This window comes from Lontra canadensis, unplaced genomic scaffold (assembly GCF_010015895.1).
Source record: "Lontra canadensis isolate GAN:19392208 unplaced genomic scaffold, GSC_riverotter_1.0 scaffold8, whole genome shotgun sequence".
NCBI lineage: Eukaryota > Metazoa > Chordata > Mammalia > Carnivora > Mustelidae > Lontra > Lontra canadensis.
The window spans coordinates 26,601,261-26,623,756 of NW_022631002.1; the positions used below are offsets into that span (position 1 = coordinate 26,601,261).

At 53.9% G+C, this 22,496-nt stretch overlaps 1 protein-coding gene across 9 annotated transcripts in view; it reads right to left on the reverse strand.

The window, feature by feature from the left end:
- Positions 1 to 7,671: 7,671 nt before the first annotated feature.
- NLRC5 (NLR family CARD domain containing 5) overlaps positions 7,672 to 22,496 on the reverse strand; it is an 81,622-nt gene continuing 66,797 nt past the window's right edge. For 5 of the 9 annotated variants that reach the window (XM_032854412.1, XM_032854416.1, XM_032854411.1 and 2 more), the window contains 17 exons: positions 21,988 to 22,074; positions 21,411 to 21,488; positions 20,551 to 20,634; positions 20,127 to 20,210; positions 18,605 to 18,688; positions 17,880 to 17,963; positions 15,388 to 15,471; positions 14,083 to 14,166; positions 13,592 to 13,675; positions 13,209 to 13,292; positions 12,988 to 13,065; positions 12,180 to 12,263; positions 12,023 to 12,094; positions 11,675 to 11,758; positions 9,945 to 10,028; positions 9,566 to 9,649; positions 7,672 to 8,755 (listed from right to left, as the gene is read on the reverse strand). In XM_032854412.1, the coding sequence (XP_032710303.1) occupies positions 8,644 to 8,755; positions 9,566 to 9,649; positions 9,945 to 10,028; positions 11,675 to 11,758; positions 12,023 to 12,094; positions 12,180 to 12,263; positions 12,988 to 13,065; positions 13,209 to 13,292; positions 13,592 to 13,675; positions 14,083 to 14,166; positions 15,388 to 15,471; positions 17,880 to 17,963; positions 18,605 to 18,688; positions 20,127 to 20,210; positions 20,551 to 20,634; positions 21,411 to 21,488; positions 21,988 to 22,074 (1,435 nt within the window). In that variant the 3' untranslated portion in view covers positions 7,672 to 8,643. Of the gene's footprint in view, positions 8,756 to 9,565; positions 9,650 to 9,944; positions 10,029 to 10,392; positions 10,842 to 11,674; positions 11,759 to 12,022; positions 12,095 to 12,179; positions 12,264 to 12,987; positions 13,066 to 13,208; positions 13,293 to 13,591; positions 13,676 to 14,082; positions 14,167 to 15,387; positions 15,472 to 17,879; positions 17,964 to 18,604; positions 18,689 to 20,126; positions 20,211 to 20,550; positions 20,635 to 21,410; positions 21,489 to 21,987; positions 22,075 to 22,496 lie in introns of those variants that run through there. The other 4 variants (XM_032854414.1, XM_032854413.1, XM_032854415.1 and 1 more) reach the window with 4 other exon arrangements.

Below are 22,496 nucleotides of genomic sequence, written 5' to 3' on the forward strand. Positions count from 1 at the left end.
TCCGGCGCTCCTCCTGGGCGGGCGGGCGGCGGCGGCGGCGGCTCGGGCTCCTCCCTCCGGCCTAGAGGGGCGGGGGTGGGGAGGGAGGTGCGGAGGCGAGGCGGGCGCTTCCTGGAGGGGCGAGCACTCCCCACGCGCGGAGCCGGAGCGCTGTCCCGCCCGCCGCCCGCAGCTCGGAGCCGGTGGCTGGCGCGCCCTAGCGCTCCGGGCTCTCGGCGCCGCGGGGGCCTAACGACCGGGGCCGGAACCCGAGGGTCCGAACGCTCGAGGCCGGAATCCGAGGGTCCGAATGCTCGAGGCTGCGACTCCGCGGAGCGGAGCGCGGCTGGTTCGCACCCTCCCTGGCGGGCCTCGCCGCGAGCCGCGGGCACCTCCGAGTTCCGAGCACCGAGCGCTCAGGGCCGCGGACGCGGGAACCGAGGGGTGGGCTCAGCTCCGGCCTGCGGGGCCCCGAGCTGCGCCCTCGAGGGGTACACGGCAGGGCTGGGTTCTGGGCTGCGTTGAGCCGCGCTAGGACCGCAGAGTCTCCCCATCCTCCCGTAGTAAAAGAGCTCGGCATTTTCTTGTCGCCAGACACTGGGAAGATGACACATATTTCTCTGGCAGAGACACTAAGATAAAGACAGTTTCAACAGTGCCTGGGGATAGTTAGCGGGCGCGTAATTAAGGGGGGCCTTGAGGCCCTGGCCCTGAGTCCCCCTTTTCTGTGAAGGCCTTCTTTTACCCTAGAAGAAGCTTCAATTCTTAAGAAACGCATTTATCGCCTCCGGGCGCTCCCGCAGCAGACCACTCAGCGGTATTTATCTGCACACACACACCCCAAAATCTGGGCCTGCGGCGGCTCAGCCCCATTTAACCAGATTGTGGGAGATCTCACGGCCAAGTCCAAGGCCCTTGGCCCTGCGGCTCAAGGACCTCGTGCTTGGGTTGTGGGTTTTCCGTTCCGGGTAGGAGAGGGTTAACGAAGAGATTCACACTGCAGCCTGTGAACCTCCCTCCAGTCTGAGTCACAGGCACTTTGCAGCCTTGGAGGGGCGGCCACTAAGAAACCCCAGGGCTCTGAGCTTTGTTCTCTGCCTGCCTGTCCCCCATCCATCCTTCCTTTCTCCTAGCTCTCCTCACCTTTCCTCCACCTAAGTCTTCAAAGACCTCTCAGCCCAGCTTTGGGGCAAACCAATCCATAGACATACTTCATCCAGCGCCAGCCCCACCTCCCCCAGGAAGCCTTGCCTGATTGATCTGGCCCCCGGCATCCCTATCCTCTCCTTGCTTCAGAGCCACAAGAGTGGCAGGTCCTGGGATGAACTATGGTGAACACAAGCAGAGTCCCTCCCCTCGAGTTCCTCACCTCCCCGGACCAAACCCATGACCCAGGTAATTGTATTATTGGGTGAAAAGTGCAAAGATTGGAGGTGGGGTGGCCCAGAAGACCCCACTCAGCCACAGAAGTCAGACTTTCCCAAGGAGCCCCGAAGGATGAAGTAGTTGGGTCTGCCCAGGGTGAAGAAGATCCTGGATCCCTGGCCACAGGGACAGAATTTAATAAAGGTCAGGGATCCCAGCAACTGCCCTCCTAGGTATCTACCCAAGGGAAATGAAAACCTGTGTCCAAACAAAAACTCCTACGCAAATGTTCATTGCAGCATAGTTCAGAAAAGCCAAAAAGTAGGGACAACTCCAATGTCCATTAAGCAATGAATGGATAAACAAAATGTGCTTTCTCCACACCATGGGATATTATTCAGTCATAGAAGGGGGTGGCGTGCATACGATCTGGACGAACTTTGAAGTCATGGTGCTAAGTGAAAGAAGCTGGTCACAAAAGACCGTGCATATGTGTGATTCCATTGCCATGAAATGTCCACACTAGACAAGTCCACAGGCACAGAAGGAAGCCTAGTAGCTATCTAGGCCTGGGAGGAGAGACTGGGGAGTGATTGCTATTAATGAGGGTTTTGGGCGCCTGGGTGGCTCAGTCAGTTAAGCGTCAGCCTTCGGCTCAGGTCATGATCTCAGGGTCCTGAGATTGAGGACTGCCTTGGGCTCCCTGCTCAGTAGGAACTCTGCTTCTCCCTCTGCCCTCCCCTCTGCTCGTGTTCTCGTGTGCTCTCTCTCTTTCTTGCAGAAATAAACAAAATCTTAAAAAAAAAATAGGGATTTCTTGGGAGATGATTAAAAATGTCCTGAACTGGGACGCCTGGGTGGCTCAGTTGGTTAAGCAGCTGCCTTCGGCTCAGGTCATGATCCCAGCGTCCTGGGATCGAGTCCCACATCGGGCTCCTTGCTCGTCAGGGAGCCTGATTCTCCCTCTGCCTCTGCCTGCCATTCTGTCTGCCTGTGCTCGCTCTCTCTCCCTCTCTCTCTCTGACAGGTAAATAAATAAAATCTTAAAAAAAAAAAAATAATGTCCTGAACTTAGATGACGGAGTTGCACAGCTGTAGGTATACTCAAACCATTGACTTGTAGACTTCAAAGGGGTGAATGTTATGTCCAATACAAAGCCAGGGAGCAGGAGAGGCCAGAGGTCAACCGATGAAGACCAAGTAACCATCATGTGTTGATTCTACACTTGATGCACACACAGTGCAAGGCCTTCACAGCACAATGCTGAAGGGAGTCTTTCCTCGCCTAGCTGGGGTTCTCTCTGCAAAAGCAAAAGGCCTTGATTTCCTGAAATAGGTCTGTGTGTGTGTGTGTGTGTGTGTATGAAACACCTGTTGTCTGGGTATTTATGTCCACAGTCCAGGCTGTCTGGACAGACAGATGAGAACAACCAGGGTTGCCTATACACTTGAGTGTGAATTTAAGACACTCCAAAAACAAAAGAGTACTGCATACCAGGCCCTGGCTGGCCTCAGGCGTGTGGGAGGGGGTAGAGGATGGCGGGGCTCCCAGTTATTAATGTTGCATCACAAATCCCCCCCAAACCTTATAGTCTATCTCTCAAGGCTCTGAGGGTGGGGGTTCACCTGGGCTCAGCTGGGGTGGTCCTTGCATAGGATTTCTCAAGCAGGTGCAGTCAGATCACAAGAGGGGCTGGCGTTCTCTAGAAGGCATATGTTTGGCCGTTGACGCTGGCTGTTGGCTTGGACCTCAGCGGGAGTGGTCCGTGACCGTTCGTGCGGCCTGGGCTTCCCTGGGATATGGCAGCTGGTTTCCGAGAGTGAGCAGCGAGCATCCCAAGAGGACTAGGTGGAAGCCTTGTTATCTTTTATAGAACTTTAGCCTTGGAAGTCATACAATGTCACTTCTGCTGTAGTCACCAACTCTCTCCATAGACCCTCCTCTCTGAGAGGACTGTCACTGTTATGGGAGATACAGTGGTGGCCGTCTTTGGAGAACACCGTCTGACACAGGGAGCTGATACAGAGACATATCCGCGATGGAGACATCCCCCGTAGGATCACATGGCTGACTCCAGAGCCAGATTCTAGGCGTGGAGCCATGGCTCTGGTTTGAATCTCAGTGGCTGTCGTTATTGCCTGGGTGAGATCACTCATTCCTCTGGGCCTCAGTCTCCTGCTCAATAAAATGGGAGGATAGGTTTGGTATCCACTTCTTGGGATGCTTGTGGGAATTCAGAGAGACCCTTGTGTGATTAGAAGGGTACCAAGCACTCCTAGACATTGGGACTGTCTTTAAGTTCCAGAGTTGTGGTCGCTGTAATGCAGGGAGCCCCGCTTCTAGGGTCAGGACTCCCAGGCACCCCCTGCCCTTCCAGTCAGCCCCAGACACCTCCATCAGCCCCAAACTTGTGCTGAAATATTCGTGTGGGGGTGCGGACCACAGGCACAGCCCAGGAAACTGGATGCTTCTGTCCTAGGCACTCAACCTGGGGACCCCAGTTGGCCTTTGTTCTCTAGGGAAAGCTCCTTTTCAGTCCTCTCCTCCTCAGGGCAAAGGTCACTTTCTGGGCAGCTGGGCCAGGCTGGAGTTTGTGTGGGATGAGCAACAAGGTACAGTTGCCCAGGCCCAGGGCCAGGGAGGACACCCATTCTGGAGGCTAGAGGCCTGGAGACACATGGGGTGGGGGCGGGGTGCCTCACCAGGGTGGCTGCCAGGAGCAGGAGGCAGACCAGCTGTCCCCAGAAGTTCCTGAGACCAGCCCTGGGAGGATCTTTGCCAAAAGAGCCCTGTTCTTTTCCAGGAAGCTCCGGGATGTGTCCAGAGGTCATGTGCAGCTCTGGCTGGGGTGGGGCCAGCGCCCTCCAGCCTGGCCTTGGCCCTGCAGGGGGGTTGGGGGCAGAGCAGGTCTGGGTAGAATTCCCAGCCCTCCAGACTTGGCGGGGGCTTCCTGAAGGACACACGGACCTGCAGACCAGTTAAATACCCTGCCAGGACCACCTCAGCTTCCTGCTCAGTGCTGGCTATTGTGACCTTGGCCTCTGTTTTTTCCTTTGTCAGTCGGCCGTAGATTGTTACCCAGATGATGGCTATGGGTCTAGAGGAGGTCACAGATGGTGGAAGCCCTACAGAACAATAACCAGGCAAGCCAGGTGACAGAGGGTTCAAAACCCTCCCCGAGGGAGAATTAACCAGAAGGTCACCTTCTCAGTGCTGATAAAAGTGGGTCCTTGTGCCTTGTCACTGCGCAGATGAGAAAACTGGGTCTTCCCCTGCGGGACTGAGTCGCAAAAAATTTCAAAGTGGTTAAGAGAGTAGATCCTAAGAGCTTTCCTCTCAAGGAAAAAAAAAAAAGTCATTTTTTTTCTTTCTCACTTTTTTTTTTTCCTTTTGTAACTCTCTAGGAGATCCTGGATGTTAATTAAGTTACTGTGGTCATCATTTCACTCGGTGCTGTATGTCATGTGTATCTCACTGAAACTCAAGGGAAAAATGAGCGAAAATAAAGTCACGAAACCCAGGCTGGATTCCTGGCACAACCCCTTACTAGCTACGTGCCTTTGGACAAGTCGGGAAAAATCTCTGGGTCTCAGTGTCCTCCTCTGCAAAGAGAAGGTCACCAGAATCCTCAGTACAAAAGAAGGGGGATAGGAGCAGAGCCCTGCTGAGCTTGCCCCAGAAGCCATTTACTCCTTCCCTTGAGTCCCCACTTACCTGTGGCTACACATTCGCATTGCCTGGGGGGCTTTCAAAATACTCTTTTTTAAAAGATTTTATTTATTTGACACAGAGAGAGAGAGTATAAGCAGGAGGAGCAGGAAGTGGAGGGAGAAGGAGAAGCAGGCAGGAGAAGTAGGCTCCCCGCTGAGCAGGGAGACTGATGTGGGGTCCCATACCGGGACCCTGGGATTATGACCTGAACTAAAGGCAGACACTTAACTGACTGAGCCACCCAGGTGCCCCAATACTCTTTTTAAAAAGGGATTTTAAAAAGTTCCCCCGGTGATTCTAACCTGTAGTCAGGGTGAGCCCCACTCCCTGGTCGACACCTCGTGAAGCTAAACGTAGTCCAACAGGACAGACATCACTTGGGGAGGGGGTCTTCTTGGAAATGCAGAATCCTAGGCCCTGCCTGACACCTGCTGAACCCGCATCCGCATGTTAACAAAATGCCCAGATGATTCCACGCATGTGACAGTTTCCATAACTGTGACTTTATCATTCGAGAAGTATTGGCCTGGGCTGTGGATTTCAGATGGGTGTGTTTGGGGACAGGACAGAAGGGGCAGTTTGGGAGGATCTGAGGCCTGTGGGGACAAGAAGGGAGACGGTGACCCCCATCAGAAAGGACAGAGGCCAAGTGACAAAGTCGCAGAACGTGCTTCTCCCAGCCTTCCAGACAGACATGGACACCTACTGGCCCAATCACATTCCAGGGGAGAACGTTTTCGTTGGGAACCTGGGGGCTCCCTTTTCATTTCACTGCTCACTTGGCCGCAGCCTTACTTTTCTTTGAATTGTGTTGGTTTTGTGTAGATATTTAAACAGCTTACTCTTCAGAGGAAGGAGGTGGGGAGACTGGACCTCATCCGTGCTAGGGAGAAAGGCAGTCCGGGACTCCCAGCAAGCAGGTGGCAGAAGACGAAAATGAATGAAATGGGCAAGGTGAGTGGGCTCGGCCAGCCGGGTCTGGTGTGCAAGAGACTGTTAATCTCAGGGCAGCTGCTGAAAGTTTCTTGGGGTTTTAGAACCTGGGCAGAGCGGAAGGGGAGAGGAGGGACAAGTAAAACAAATGAACAGCAAATGGAGAGTGTCCCCGAGCTCGAGGCCCTCCCCGTGTGCATTTCACCTGGCCTAGAGCTTCGGCTTGGTGCTCTGTTCCTTGCTTAGCCATGACGTCCCTGGGCAAGTCATCTTCAGGCTTGGAGGGACTCCTACTCCAGTGTTGGGGAAAGAGAGAAGACAGCACAGGGCCCCCTGGGTAGGAAGGGGCACCCCGAGGGCCCATGGTCACCTTGGTCTTTTCCTGGGGGAGGCGAGACAGAATCTGGGGCTCGAGTTTTCCAGGCACACTTGCTGGAACCTCTGCCTGACCCTCCCCTCCCCCACAACCAGGCGGATGACACCATCCGGAGCCAGGTGTGCCCTGACCCGGGCCCGATAAGTGTGTCCTCCTGAGGGGTGTGGATGCTTGGCACTTGGCCGGAGGACTTTCTCCCCACGCTTGCCGGGGGACCAGAGACAACGTGGAGGGCGGCAAAGGTCAGGGCTGAGCTGCCCAGGTAAGCCACCAGCAGGCAGGACATCCCAGGCTCCTAGGCCAGGTGGGAACCGCTGCTGGCATCACTCTTAACCTCATTCTGGGCCCAATGGCCAAGGAAGCGGTCTCAGGAAATCACTAGTGGGCCAACCTTCCCTCTAGTGGTGGTAGGCGGTAACTGCACCCCCGCCTGCGTGCTTTTCACAACGGAGTGCGGCTCTGGAGGAAAGCTTCTCCAGCCATCAACCTGTTCAGCCCACAGGCCGGTGACAGGGAGTGGGTGCTGTTCTCCTGTCATTTCAAGCATCTCTTCACCTCATATGATATTCAACCCTAAAAGGGGAAGGAAACTAGCATGTAACCGGTACTTGCTGCCTACCAGAAACTGTACACCATGCTTCCTGGATGGCTCCAAAAGTCCTGGGGACCAGGGGGGATTACTAACTCATGTCCAGAAATAGTTTGTTTTCAAAGAACAGCAAGGAGTCAAGTCATAGTCCACTCCATCCATGCCCATCTGACTTCCCAAGCCATGTTTCTTTACATACCACCCATCAGCGGCCCCCTCCAGGGCCGAGAGTCCAGGCCTTCAGTAGGACCCAGCAAGCAGCAAAAGGGAGAAGGGGACACACTGGGGAGTGGTGAGGACTGTGGCAAACAGAGATGTGTGCCATACCTAAAGGGCATGGTCAAATGACTCCACCAATTTCCCTTGAGTGGGGAATGTGGGGGACTAACGCCTAACTGAAAACTGAAAATCTGGATTTATGTAAAAGTTCCCACTTTTAAATATTGACGCCTGATTCAGAAGAGTTTAAATAGCATGCAAGTCAAACAAAGGACCGTTCTAACACTCTGAGCTTCTGTAATACTCTCACGGTACTGCGTGCCCACGAGCCTGTGAGCAAGCAGAGACAGAGTCTGGACTTGACCCCGTGTCTTCTGACTCCTGGGCCAGTGTTGCTCTCAGTCCACCTCTCTGTGGTCTGTCTTGCTCTCCAGGCCCTGGGGCAGGGGGTGAACCACTCCGGACCTTGGTGAGTTAGCAGCACACATCAGACTCAGGGTAGAGGCTGGGACATCATCCACATTTATTGGTCAAATTTGGCTTCAAGTGTGGCATGGCCATCCTTGGGCCTTTCTGGAAATAATGTTAGGTAGCACGTGCAGCCCCTGGGAGTTCACCCGGATCCTGCTGAGGTAGTGTCTGAACCCAGTGGCCTTGCCTGTTTATCCCAATAGTGCCTACCCCACATCCTTAGACAAGGCTTTTTCCGGGACATAGGTCAGACTGGGTCCACCCATTCCCGAGGACCGTCCCTAGATCTGGGCCCAAAGTCTTTGGAAGCTGGGGTTTAAGAGGAGGGAGTCGTCCCATTTACAAATGGGAAAACTGAGGCTTGAGGCAAGATGGGCCTCATCCCAAAGCCTCATAGCTGAGTCTAGGGCTTGGCCCTCAGGCCACTGGGCTAGTCAGTGCATGGACACTCTCCCCATCCCACTTCTGGGTGGAGAACATTCCCCGGCTTAGCTGTTCTGAAAGTGCAACATATAAATATATACTTGGTTTTAAAAAGTAATAAATTAGATTTTCTACCAGCCTGAGGGTATCTGGCCAGCCACAAGTCCTATGATATGAACATCTGTCACATGTCATATGCGAACCACGGATCATGTGTGCTGCCACGTGGTGGTGCCAGGACCTATCCCACTGACCCAAAGGTCACGCTGCGAGTTCCATGTAACGTCACATAGAATTCTGCCACATGTAATCTTCTGTGTCTCACATCACATCACGACACTTTCATTGTGTGACATGTCACCGACTGGTCATGCATGTCACATGCAACACAGGGTAGTCTTTTGGCCACAAGAGGCTCCCGGTCCCTTCCTGAAGACCGTAGCAAGACCAATGTGCCCCTCCCTCCTGGGGCAGCATACAGGGGCCCCCAGCTGAGGCTCTTCTCCTGAGCCCACTGTCCTGGTGAGTGGAAGTTGGCTTCACTTGACTGAATTCAAAGGATCTTGAGGGGGGCCATCAACTGCCCCGAGGCGGCTGCTGCTGCTTGTCAAAGAAAGCAAAGTCCAGCCTGGGCTCCTTGCTCTGCAGGTGCTGGGCCATGTCGGGGGAGATGGGGTTGTTCCAGAGGCTGAAGGACACAGAGACAGGCACTGAGCACCAGGAGTGGCATGCTTGCTCATCCTCTTGTCTCCATCCCCTACAGATGGGGGAGACCCAGGCCCAAGACAGGGAAGAGCCATGCCCAGAGCTACTTGGCAAGTTAGACCAGCATGGCTACCTTAGGGAGATGGATATCCTCCCCACCCACCTCCTGACTTCTCCCACTCAGTCTTCATCCCTAGGAGCTCATGATCCCAGCCAGGATCACACTCATAGGACATGTTTGTGCAAATACGGGAAAACTCTCCTTCTTCATGACACTTTACTTCCATCATGTGAAGTTGTCATGAAATACTCATTTCTATTGAATAAGCCACTTCACTACCATTTACTAGAATCCAACATGCCAATATATGAATGGTGTCCCGTGGAGGCAATGCCCTTGTGCAGTGCACAACCTATATGGCCGTCTGTGGTGGCTCTGATTCTACCATTTTAAGTGCTTACTATGTGCTAGGCATTGTGCTCAGTGCTTTAAAGAACTGTTTGGTCCTCCCAGCAACTTCCTGAGGTAGATACTATCATTGAGCCCATTTTACAGATGAGGAAATTGAGGTCAAGAGAGGTTGAATTGCTGACACAAAGTTCCATAATTGGCAAATGGCAGAGCTGGGATTTGATCCAGGTCTGTATGCGGCCAAATTCTTGGTGGAGAGAACCAAGTCTCCTCTGATAATCCCCAAGCCAGGTCTTGCCTCTTTGTACAGGGAGTCCCCTTATATTATAGAGGTTGGTGTGGCCTCCCACCCATCATCCCCCCACCGTGAGCCCTTTTTACCGGATGACTTGGATGCCAGACCCTTGTGCCAACCCTTCGACCAGAAGCCAGGCTCCACAAGCTGTGATCTGGTTCTTCTCCAAGCTTTCCAATAGATAGCAGAGAAAGAGGAAAGAGAAATGGCTTGAGTGGGGGGGATGGGCTTCCCTATATGCCCCACCCCCCAGGCCAAGATGCTTGCAGAACCCAACACAGTACAGCAGGAAGGCTGAAGGCCGGGGCCCAGGGAGAGCTAAGGTTGAGAGGGGCTTGGACCAGAATGTGCAACTCAGTGAGTTCCTGCTCTGTGGCAGGAAGTGGCCTCTTGGTTTTCCCAAGGACGGGGGTTCCCCTTGGCATGCTCCCCCAGTTCTGGTTTTCCAGGATGTGCCCCTCATACTCCATTTTCTTCAGCCTGCTCATTCTCGGCAGGACCCGGGCCAGCTCTGCAGCCGCCTCGTCCCCAAGCAGATTCCAGGACAGCCTGCAGGGGAAGGGTCCTAAGGTCAGTGGCAGGAAAACAGTGAGGTCAAGGGGTAGAGACAAGGTGGCAGGTGCGGAGGGCTGGGGGCCAAGGAGGTTGCCACGCAGGTGTGAGAAAGGCCACTTGATAGGATGCTTGTGCGCCCACCCAGAAGACTTTTCAGGGTGGAGGTAAGTTTCTTCCTCTCCCCTACCCCGTTGTTGCGCTGGCCATCTTTCAAGAACCCAGACAGCTTGAGAGCTGGCTGTCCAGAGAATTCGGAGCACATGGTCTGCAGCAACAACGTCCTGATCCAAACTTCTACCATGCACGTGCCTTCATCATCACTTTTGCCCTATCCATGCACCCCATTTTCTTTAAAGTGGTCCTCCCCTCTGCTTTTTTTTTTTTACTTTAAGAGATTAATCTTAGGTAATACTAATCACTACTATCAATGGGAAACCTGCGTTGACAATCCTAAACAGAAGGCAGTTACAACGATAAATACAGCACAGACAATAGTAATAATTTCTAGCTGGAACCTACGTCCTTCCAAAGATGCCGAGCCTGTGGCCTGCCCCCTGCTGGTTACATAGGGAGAATCACGAAGAAAAACGTAAGCAGAAAAAAATTCAAGCACTCTCTGGCTGGTAATATTTCAAGACCGCAGCAATTAGGTTGCACTGGCTAATCTCTGATTTGTCTTTGGTATGAAATAATTATCTGCTCCATGGTCATATGCACTATTTCTTGGCTTATCAAGTAAAAAATAAGTCAGGAGAATCACCAGTGTTAGGTGTTAAAGATGCCTTAGCAGGGATCTGGAGACTTTCTCTTTGGTGTCATGTAATGAGAAGGATTAAAACCTTTAAGATGGACAAACCATAAGAGACTCTTAATCACAGGAAACAAACTGAGGGTTTCTGGAGGGGAGGGAGGTGGAGGGATGGGGTAACTGGGTGATGGGCTTTAAGGAGGACACGTGATGAGATGAGCAGTGGGTATAAAACTGAACCTTTGACACCAATAATTCATTATATGTTAATTAATTAAATGTAAATAAAAAATGTAAAAAAAAAACGCTTTAAGATGCAAACCTAATATCCTCTTGGAATCCCCTGTGTCCTGTACCCTAGGAAACAGCATTTTCTTCCATCGTGTGGTCAGGGCCCCAGGCTAGTCCTTAGTATGGTTCGCCCCTGTGGCTGCCCAAGGCCAGAGCGCATCTGATTGCCAGGAGGGGGGTGGGCACGGCCAGCGGGCCGGTGGGGAGCATGCTGGTTCAGCCACGCCTCACCACGAGCAAGAGGTGTATAATCGAGGTTCCGTAAACCAGATGAGGTGATCTACCCAACCACCTCCCAAAGGGAAGGTCAGGGGCAAAGAGCTTTCAGAGACCCGCTAGTCTACCTCCCCACCTGCCCTGCTCCAGCCCACAGTGGGGGAAACAGGCAGGAGAGGCTGAATGGATTTGCCCAACATCACTCATGGCCACAGTGTTCAAACTTCCTCAAGAGGAGGCTTAAGGAAGAAAGACCTTCCCCATTTACAGACAGGGGACCGGTCGGGGAGGAAGGCAACCAGCTTTAGGCCGGAAGGTGGTGGGCAGCCAGGCCAAGCCCCCAGACACCCGCCCTTTCCCGCTTGGGCTTGTTCCAAGCACTCACAGGACTTCTTCCAGCGCGGGGCAGAGCACCAGGCTGGCAGCAAGGGGCCTGGCAGCGTGGTTGTCAATCTCACAGGAAACCAGGCTGGGGACAAACAAGAGGACAGGCTGAAGGGTGACGGAGTCGGGGGCATCTCCAGCCAGCCTGTCTCTGCCCACCTTGCAGTCGGAGCCCGAGGCAAAGGAGTGGCCTGGGGTGGGGGGAGACTTAGGAAGGTGCCCCTTTTTGCCCCAGGCTTCCTTATACTTGAGGTCTCTGTCACTTCAAAGGCCTTCCCAGGTGCCAGACGCTGCCTCCCTCCCTCCCCACCAACCCCAGCTCCCCAGGTGGTCAGGAAAGACTACTCACTCTATCTGCCTGAGCAGCGGGAGCCCCTGATGGAAATGTGGGACCCCTGTCGCCAGACTGTTCACTGCCAAGCTGTGAGAGAGGGAGACACCTGTGAGAGGAGCCCTGAGACCCGCCCTGGCTGTTCCTCTGCCCACACTCCATGGCCCGCACTCACCTAATCTCTTCCACATATGGGCATCCATCCAGGGCCTGGCTCAGGAGCAGCGCCCCCTCTAGGCTCAGGCTGCTAGAGGGCAGGCTGGGGAAAGGGGAGAAGGTGAGTGGAGGGCAGGCAGGTTTGGGGCTCAGGAGCCTTCCCAGAGCCCCCACACTCAGCATTGTTTCAGGCTGCCCCATCAGACCATCAGGTCACTGTCACCCCAAACCCTCTCCCCATCCACACAGGACTCCGGGGGGGGGGGGCGGTGGTAAGGCCCCCCAGCTTTTGGGCGTGAGATCCTAAGTTCAAGGCAGGGCTCTTTCATGTGTCAGTAAAGCAAGCTCTCCATGCGTCTCTTGGCTTAGCTTCCCTTGCCTGGAAAACGAAGCAGCTAGCAATCCGGCCTTGGGGCTGCTGGGAGGCTTTGGCGAGGCCGGGGGCAGAAACCGGTGCTTTTCAGAAACCAGCCCTTTGCTGACACTGCCTCACCTGCCCTCAGAGACCGGCTCAGGGACACACGGAGGGCAGACCATGGTACTTCTTTTGCACATAAGGAAACCGAGACTCAGAACGGGTAGCGGCTTGGCCCACGGCCCAGAAGGGGCTGGTCACAACCCAGGACAAGGCTGGGTCTCCTGACCACCCTGCCCCAGGCTCCAGAAACAGGGGAGGAGTGGGCAGGGCGGGGGCAGGCAGTCCCAGCATGTACCACAACCTGACCTAGGGCTGGCAGTTCCGTTAGTGGAGGCCTTGATTCCCCAGTGCTGCCTGCGAACCCCTCCCGGCCAGCCCTGCAGAAGACCCTGGCGGAGGGGACACTCACTGTAGGACTCTCAGGTGGTGGGGCAGCCTCTGTGCCAGCCTCAGAGCTGTGACATCTCCCAGGACATTGTAGCCCAGCCTGGAAGAGGACAGGGATGAGGGTGAGTACCGGGCCGGCTGGCTCCAGACCCCGTGCTGCCCTGGGCCCCCTGGGGAACACAAAGGCCAGGAGGGCTTAGGGGATACGAAGGGCAGAGGGCAGCCAGCGGGACCCACACTTACATTAGCTCCTCCAAGTGCTCGCAGAGGGCAAGAGACTCCACCAACAGCACTCCCCCAGCTGGGCCAATGCCATTCCCTGAGAGGCTGAGGGTGGGTGGACATCAGACCCTTGGACACCCAGGTCCCCCCACCTGAGCGTACCTGCTAGGGCCCCGAGAGACCACACCCCCGCCACAGACCTTCTCCACCCGAGGCGGCAGGAAGGACCAGACTGGGCCTGGGCTGGCTGAAGATCCCACGGCTGGCAGAGCCCACACGCAACCCAGCCCCACCGCGTGGACACTGAGGATGGCACAGGAAGGTCAGCCTGAGCCGGGGCCAGCGTCTCCCCCCGTCCGCGGTATGGCTACTGAGGGCCCCTGTCAGGAGGCCTGACTACTCACTCTATCTTCCTGAGCTCGGGCAGCCCGGGGAGGATGGCAGCTAGGTGCTGGGCACCAAAGTCTCCAATCTGGTTGTGGCTCAAGCTTGGGGAGAGAACAACAGGAGGACTGGAACCATCCGCCTGCCCCCCATGTCATTTTGTCCACAGCCTCCCCTCTCAGCACAGAAGAGGCAGTGATGTCTAGAGAGAGGCCCCAGCTCACACTGAGCCAGGCCCCTCAGCCCGTCTGAGATGAGGACTTCGGACCCTTGTCTTCTGTTTACAGGATGTTCTCCCTGGTGTCTGACCTGGATCCCTCTTGCTGCAACCCACAGTCTCACATCCCATCTTGGGGTTTCCTGGCGGTCTAGGCCTGGGGTCGTGAAGGGGGAAGCGGGTGAAGGCATGGGGACGAGGCTGGGCAGAGCATACTCTATCAAGGATCCCCTTGCTTTTCCCATCTCGCCCTGCCCAAGTTGTCTTGGGTTGGGGGACAGAAAGGCAACTCACCCTAGCTCCTTCAAGCTGCTGGCAGCTCTGAGAGCCTCCAAAAGCTGGAGGCAGCCGACGTCACAAATACCGTTCCTGCTCAACCTGGAGAAGCAGAGGCCTTGGTCAGGAGCAGAGGCCCAGGCCTTTGGCGGTGCTAGGTTAGGTTTGCAAAGCTTTACACACCAGGAACCCATTTGTTGAACTTCAGGGGTTGGGGAGGGGGACAGGTAAGGTGGGGATGACTATACCCGGAGTCCAGATGAGAAAACTGAGCCCAGGGAGGAACCATGACTGGCCACGCACTGCTGGTGACTCCCAGGCAAAGCGGAAACGCAAGCCCAGAGCTCCCTGCTCCCCCCGGCCCAGGAGCCGCGGCCACACTGTTTCGTCTGGCCAGTCTCTGCCTCAGCCTCCATGTCATGGAACGTCCGGGCCACCCTGGCTCATGGCCGGTCTCATGGGGCTCCGTAATCCAGGCAAATCATTTCTCCCTGGCACAGGTGTTCTAAGCGATGCAAACACTGGGCTTTTCCATAAAACCGGTTTATTGACCTTTTCTGCACCCTGACCTTGCCCTGCCCCCATGAGTGGCGAAAACCCAAACCCAACAAACCACAGGAGGCAAATTGTCTTGGCCCTGTGTCAAGGATCTGAAGGTTGTTTTGTTTTCCTTCTTTTCACAAATTAAACTTTAGGGAAGTGCCTTTCTGAGAATTAATTTTGGATGAAATGACCTAGTCCCATCTGATACACTTCTCCGAACTCTCTGACCTCGTCTGTCATGCACTCTAGGCAGCCACGTGGGGGAGGGGGCTCGGGGAGACACAAAGTCTCTTGGGTTTATCTGTAGTCACCGCATTTTATATTTTGCAAAATCCCAAGAAAAGAATGTGTTATATCTGTTAATCAAGGTGGCCAGGGGCCCACAGGGAGAATGTCAAGGTCACCAGATCAGAGACCATACCGTCATTACTGACCCCCAGGATTGGTATTACTTGGGAGCTTGTTAGAAATGCAGAATCTAGGCAGCGCAAGCTCATGGAATCAGAAATGTGAACGAGCACACCGGGAGAACAGTGCACATTTAGGGCTGTTCCAGGATTCGGGCCCAACCCCTGGCGGTCACTCCTATAGCAGGAGGGAGCTGGTGGCAGCGGAAGGCAAGAGCGGTGGGCACTGACCTGGGGGGGCAGCAAGGTGCTCAGGACGGGAGTCACGGAGGGTCCTCAGGGAAATGCCTCTAGTGCTTCCCTGGCCGGGCAGTCCCCACAGACCCCGGGTGTGTCCTCCCACTCATTCCCATGGGGTCACTGGGCCACTCACCGGAGGCTCCGCAGGACTCTCATGTGGCTTAGTCCTTGGGTGAGCAGGGCCAGGGCGGAGCTGCCCAGCGGCAGATGGCTGAGGCTGGAGGAGAGGAGGCCAGAGGAGGACATCACTAGGGTTGGGTCCCCGGTAGAGACCAAGGCCCCATCCAGTCTGCAGGCCTTGGTGCTCAGCAATCCCCAAGGACCTCCAAGATAGCCATTTACATCCACACGGAGTAGACATATTGTATAAAACAAAACCGCGTGGGGCATCCAAAGGCCATTTCTCTGCATGAGTGAAGGCCACCCAGGCAGCAGGTCTATGTTCCGAAGCACACGGGACCCAGACTGCTGACCAGGCATCCTAGCAGCCCCAGAGCGGGCATACACTTGAGGCTGAGCACTGGGCTTGGGGCCATCCTGAGAAGTAGAACTCTCTCATCCCCATTTTGCAGATGAGGCACACTGAGGCTCAGAGCATGATTAGGGAGCTTATTAAAGGCCACACAGAAAGTAGAAGCAACGGAACAGAACCCAAGGCCATAGGACTCCCGTTCCTGAACCCCACGCATGTGTCACCCCTGGGATCACACTCATTCAGGCCCCTACCCGGGGCAGGAGAGGGGAATAATAATAATAATAATAATAATAATAATAATAATAGGAGCCAGTACTTGCAGAGTGTGAACTCTGTGCCAGGCTCTGTTCTAAGGACTTGATATGTATTATCTCATTTAATCCTTGCCACACCCTTAGGAGGTAGGTACAGCTATTATTGCCAAAGTTAAGACGGGGAGAAAAGCACAGAGAAGTAAGTTGCCCAAGCTCACACATTCAGAGGCATCCTGGTCTGCCTAGAATTGAGGGGGGCTCCAGGATGGGCAACTCTCAGCCCCAGGGAAACTGGGACAGCAGTCACCCTACCAAGGGTTGAACCCAGGTGGCATGGCTCCTAACCAGGGGCCATACCCCTGACTATTTGGCCACAGATGGGGCAGGTAGAAGAGGTCAGCTGGTGGCAGGGAGGAAACACTCAGAAATGACACTCAGATCTGAAAAGGGCAGAAGCGTCTGCCCCTCTCTTCATTATGCCCCCCTTAGAGCTGGGGTGGCCGAGCAGGTGAGAGGTAAAGAGAGTGGCACTAGTTGCCTGGGAAACCAGGGACAGGTCACACAACTGTCCTGTTCTCTGTGGTACCTCCAGCCCCGGGTCCTGGTAAACACCTGTTAAATGCATGCATGAGCCAATCAACGATCTCATTGGGCCTGCAACACTCCCTCTCCCTGTCCCCATCCAACAAAAGCTTCCAGAAGGAAGGAAGGCTGAGCAGAGGTGAAGGCACATGGGGGGAGGACAAAGAAACAGCTTGGGAGAAAGACACGTGGGTCCTCTGGTCAAATGTCTCTCCGATACCATCCATGCCCCGGTCCCCAGGAGAAGCAGAAAGGGACAAAGTGGGAGAATTCTACTGTTACCAGGCAAAAAGTCAGAAGGCTACTTTTAAACCATATCCAACACATAAGTTGAAAAAAATCTGGAAGCAAATTCACACACTGCTCCTTCAGAGCAGTTTCCCCAGGGGGTGTCACTGCCAGAGGATTTCGTGTCCTTTGTTACATATTTCTGTAATTACGGAACTTTCTATAACCGGGGTATATTTTTGGTCATCAGAGAAACTTAGAGATTAACAGTAGAAGACACTGTGTAAAAGGTTCTGTCTAGATACTGATATGTCTGGGCACAGTGTGGGTGGGGGGGGCTGTCCTTCACACTGAGACTATCTCTGCTCTTGTTGGAACCCGGTGACTTCCAAAGTATAGGTGAGAGTAAAAAACACTGCCAGTTCCCAAGGAAATGATTGTAAACAAAGAGCAGTGGACAGCTGTGCGTCTTACCTGCCCACAGTCTGTTTCCCCCATTTCTGACAATAGCATCCAGAAACACCACAGGCCTCCCAAGTCCAGACCGTTGGGTGGGCATGTGACCCAGATCTGGCCACTCGGAAGATTGTATGCTTAGATCCCCAGTGCTTGGCTTAGGGGTGGGCATGTGACCTGAGCTGGTCCAGTGAGAATCATCTAGAGCCTATAACTACAGAGAGGAAGGTGCTCCCTTTCTGTGAAGCTGGTAGAGAGGAAGCCTGCCACCCACAGAGACCACCTGCCTGAGAATGAAGTCAAGATAGGGGTGGGGACAGGGCAGAGAGAGAGAACAAATACAGAACCCCTGGATACAGCCATGCCTGAAGTTAGCTGCCTTCTAATTTCCTGTGGCATGAGCCAGTCAGTGTCTGGCTTGGTTCAGCGTGAGCGAGGATTTTATTTCCAGGGATCAAGCATTTTGACAGCACTCAGCCAGGTAAGGGAGTAAAAGAGGGTAATTTGGCTCACCTGTATCCATCCAGGGATGTCACAGCTTGTGTTCACAAGAGAGGAAAAGGTTCCTGGGCTCCCAGCTCCTCCCCACCTTCCTCCCTCCCCATCACCACCACTACCACCACCACTTACTCGAGCCTCTTCAGCCAGCACATCCCCTCAAGGACCGCCATCAACACTTCGGTGTCCTTCTCAACAAATGGGTTGTTGGATAAGCTGGAGGGGCCAAGTACGAGGTGAGTGTCAGCCAAGCCTTCCCGGCTCCTGGAGCTCAGCTATCTCACTAGCCACCTGCATCTCTTAGTGCCCTCAGTGGGGGCAACTTGGGGTCTGCAGATCTCGGACCACCCTCTTTGTCCAGGCCCCGCCGGGGCACTCCTGGCTCAAGGGCTGGGCTTTGGAGTCCCTGAGGAGGGGACATGGCCGTTGGCCTTTGGCTGTCTCAGAGGATCCAGCTGAGAAAGGACACCCCGGGTGAGGGCTGCGAGAGAGGAAGCCAGGGCCAGGGAACACACGGACACACACGTGCAGTGATCCCTTCGACCCCATAGACCCCCTGGCAGAGAAGGGCGATGACCCCCATTTTACATTTCACGTGAAATGTAAAGACAGACAGGCATGGTTACTCATCCTGGATCACTCGGAGCCAGTGGTAAGCTGGGACCAGGAAGGCAGTGCTCAGCCTTCCCAGGCCATACCCAGGATTGCTGGGCTTCATCAGGGGGCCAAGAGACAGGCCGAAGTCTCACCACCCACCTTACCAAAGGCCCAGCTCTCCGCTCCACCCCTGCCCTTGGCTGGGCCATCCCTTCCCAGATCCAACCACCCCCCACCCCTCCGCAACCTCTGCGACTCACTCCAATTCCTCCAGGTGGTGGCAGTGGCTCAGACCAGACGTCAGGTGGGCCAGGCCCTCAGAGCTCACACAGCTGGAGGTCAGCCTGGGGGGGTCAAAGGCAGAAGGTCAGGCAGGGACTCAAAGCCTTGAGAGCTCTAAGTGTTGCTAGCAGAGGCCAAGGAGGAGGGGTGGGGCAGGGGGGAAGGTACCCTCCTTCCCTTCATAAATCTCCCCCACCTTGGAATCATTAAGCTTAGATACAGCCTGGACCAGTGGAGTATTTCCCTAAACCGTACTCAGATAGCAACTTTACCGCCTATGCCATAGTCGGGCCTCACTGTAAGTCTAGCTAGCAATGGGCTTTTACCACGAGCTCTGCATCTTTATTTAAACCACAAAGCTGAGTAGCAAGTATTAGAGAGGTGTTCAAGATACATTGGCCACAAAAGGACACTTGCTCCCGGATGCAATCACTTGATTTAAAGGAGAATTAAAAGTGAGAAAAGCTTCATTTTGCAACCATCGTACTGACGTTGGATTGAGGCAAGCCTTCTCGGCGAGGGTGGAAATCGGCAGACGACAATGCGAGAAAGGACAGGATTTTCTACAGCGTCTTAAAGTGTCTCCCTCCAAGATACGGGTTAATTAGAAAGGGGAAAACAGTAGCTTTGCAGGGGAAGAGAGCCGGCAGACACTCCCACCTTCAGCGGGGAATCACAGTTATTACTGCCAGTCTGGGGTGGGGGCGGGCCGGGGGGGAGAGACAAAGTGTGCCTCCCCGAGGAGAACACAACATCACCTCTGTGAGTTTCTGCCCCAGAGGCAGGACCTAAACCTCAACTTGAGGGAACACTGAAGCCAAACAGAGGGAAAATCACCGACAAAATCACTGAGATGTAAATGTCATGACAATATCGTGCAAGACAAAGAGGGCCTGAGGACCATTCCAAATTGGAGACAAAAGGCAAATGACAATTAAGTGTAGCACATGATCCTACGTAGAATCCAGGACTGGGGGAAAAAAATGTGACAAACAACATGACTGGGACATTTGGCGAAATTGGAATATGAACGGTAGTTTTGATAACGATAGTGCACGGATGTTAACTTTCCTGCATTTTATATGTTTACTGGATTACAGGAGGGAATGTTCTTGTTCTTAGGCAATTCATTGAAATAGCAAAGGGTGAAGGGGCACGTTTATGCAACTACTTTCAAATGGCTCAGAAAAAGAGGGAGGGAGGAGAGCAGAAGGGAGGGGTCAGGAAGGAGGGAAGAAGGGAGAAAATATATTGACAAGGGGTGAATTTGGGAAAATGATATATGGAACTGCTTCTAGGTCTTCTGTTCATTTGCAGTTATTTGCAAATAATAAAGGAAAAAAAGGAAAAAGAGGAAATCACTCTTGCCATGTGGCAATGTGGATGACCACACACCCTGCCATCATTTCCTGGCCTCAAGGAGTCCCAGGCCCTGGGGTGGGGAGGGCAGGAAGTGTGCGGGCACAGCACAGCCTCCGAGTGAACGTCTCGTCTGCATACCTGAATGTCTTCAGCTCAGACAGGGACCAAAGGAGGCTTTGCAGCAGCAGAGAGCTGGTGTCACAGAGGTTCACCTGGGACAAGCTGCAAAGGCCAGAGCACATTCCAGAGGATTTCAGGTTGGATGCTCCTCAGGGATCATCCAGCATACACAGGCGGGGAGCCCAAGAGAGGGGAAAGAACCACCCAAGAGCTTGCAGTGGGGGCACCTAGGCCACCCTGGGGTTCTCCCCCAACTGGCCAAGTGTGATTCTCTCCTGCTTGGGGAAGCAAGAAGGCCAGAGAAAGTAATGTTACCCCAGGCTCTGCTCATTCCCATACTGACCATATCCTGGATTGGTTAGCTTTTCCCATGTGGCCTGGTTGGGGCACTGGGGGGTGACCAGAGAACTCAGGGCCCTAGCTGGTATTTCAGGGTTCTGACCTGAGCTGCTGCAGCCTGGCACATGTCTCCATCAGCTGCCAGACAAGAAGGTTGTGGTGGGTCCCAAGGTCACAGTGAGCCAACCTGGAGGGAGATAGGGAGGCAGAGGTTTCTGAACACCTGGGTCACTGCTGGGGACTCAGTCACTGCCTAGAAGGAGCTTACCTTTGAGGGGTAAATAAACATGAATGAAATAAAGTCCCACAATTTTCTATTCAATTATGGCAAGTGCTATGAAGGAGAAGTCCAGATGAGGCAGCTGGTATGGCTGTGCAGGTTGTTCACTGCACAAGGGGACCCACCTAAGGAGGTGAGTTGGGGCTGATATCCAGCTATGGTCTGATCCTCAGAATGTACACAGGCAGGGCTGCATTCATTCAAAAGGGGTGACATTTTAATTTCCAAAATGAGCTGTATGGATTAGGATGCTGTGAATCCAGGCATCTGTAACGGTGGATCATGGGAGAACTTGACTATGTGTGGGGGTTCAGAGGGACTTTCCTGAGGTGGTGGTATTTCCGCTGAGACTTGAAGGATAAGGGAGAGCTAACCAGGTAAAGGAGGAAGAAGGAAGGAGAGGAGAGAACATTCTGGTCCAGTCACAGCCTATGAAAGGTCCCGAGGTCAAAGGGAGCAAGGTGGTGTTGGGGGAACTGAAAGGTGGTATACGGATGACTAGAGCTGAGACTGAGGTTTGGGGTGGGGTTGGGCAGGCTGGGCCAGACTTCTTTGGCCATGTAGACACTCTGGATATCAAAGGACTCTAAGCAAGGCATGAGACCCATTGATCAAAGCAACAGTTATCCCCACCCCTGGCTCATCACCAGCTACCCCCTGGGGGCCCAGGTACTAGGTCCTACCTGAGGGCCACAGCCTCTGGGTTCTCCTGACGTGGAAACTCCAACTGGAGAGAGAACTGCTGCTGGGTCTCCGAAATGCTGAGAAGAGAACCGGTAGCCAGCGCGAGGTGCACAGCAGCTTTCCCGTGGAGGCTGAGCTCCACCCGGGGCTGCCAGTCTACTGACTCTGAGCTCCCAGACCCAGGAGCCATCTGGACCTAGGTCAGTGGGACTCCACAGCCTTTGCCCTTACTACTCCACGTCATTCTGTCACCTCTAGTCCTAGAGCCACAGTGCGTGCTGATTGTAATCCAGGGGCCACTTCAGACAATCAGTGTGGACGCCCAGCTGTGTCTACCTGGGATCCAGCAGCTCTTTGTCTTAATTCTGTGACTGCCTTCCTCTCTCTGGCCCTGTGGCTTGATTACTGCACAAGTCCCAACAAATATGTGTAGCCCCTGCCATCTTGGAGATCCAGAGAATTTGCTAGTGACACAGCTACTACCCCACAAGGCCAGACACTGACGTCTAGGTGAGGGACAGTCCCAGTGGTCATGAAAAGATGAAGAATTCTGAGGGGCCTTCTCCCTCCACTCACCTTATTTCAGTGATGTTTCCTGAGGCCTGGGTGCAGACTTCTAGCAGGGCGAGCACCCCAGCTGTGCCGACCCACGGCTCCTCCACCCTGTTGTACAAACAGAAGGAGATGAAGCTCCCCTGGGGTGAGCTGGGGTGGGGGGCAAGGGCGGGGCTCAGATGCTTTTTGGCTTTGCTTATTTAAAAACTATAAAATTACACAACTAGGCACAAGCATAAAACAGGAAATTAACAACACCCTTGCTCTGACAGTTACTGCAACAATCCCAATGGAAAATATTCTTTTTTTTTTAAACAGCAGTTTTAGGCTTAAGGAAAGGTCCATATAGTGTTGCATGGCAAAGACAAGGAAAAACAATCCTATATAGAACATCCCCATTTTGTATTTAAAAAAGGAAAAAATATGTATGGAAAGAGAAGAAAAGATGGATAGAAACAGGGAAACAGGGGCGCCTGGGTGGCTCATTCAGTTAAGTGTTTGCCTTCAGCTCAGGTCATGATCCCAGGGTC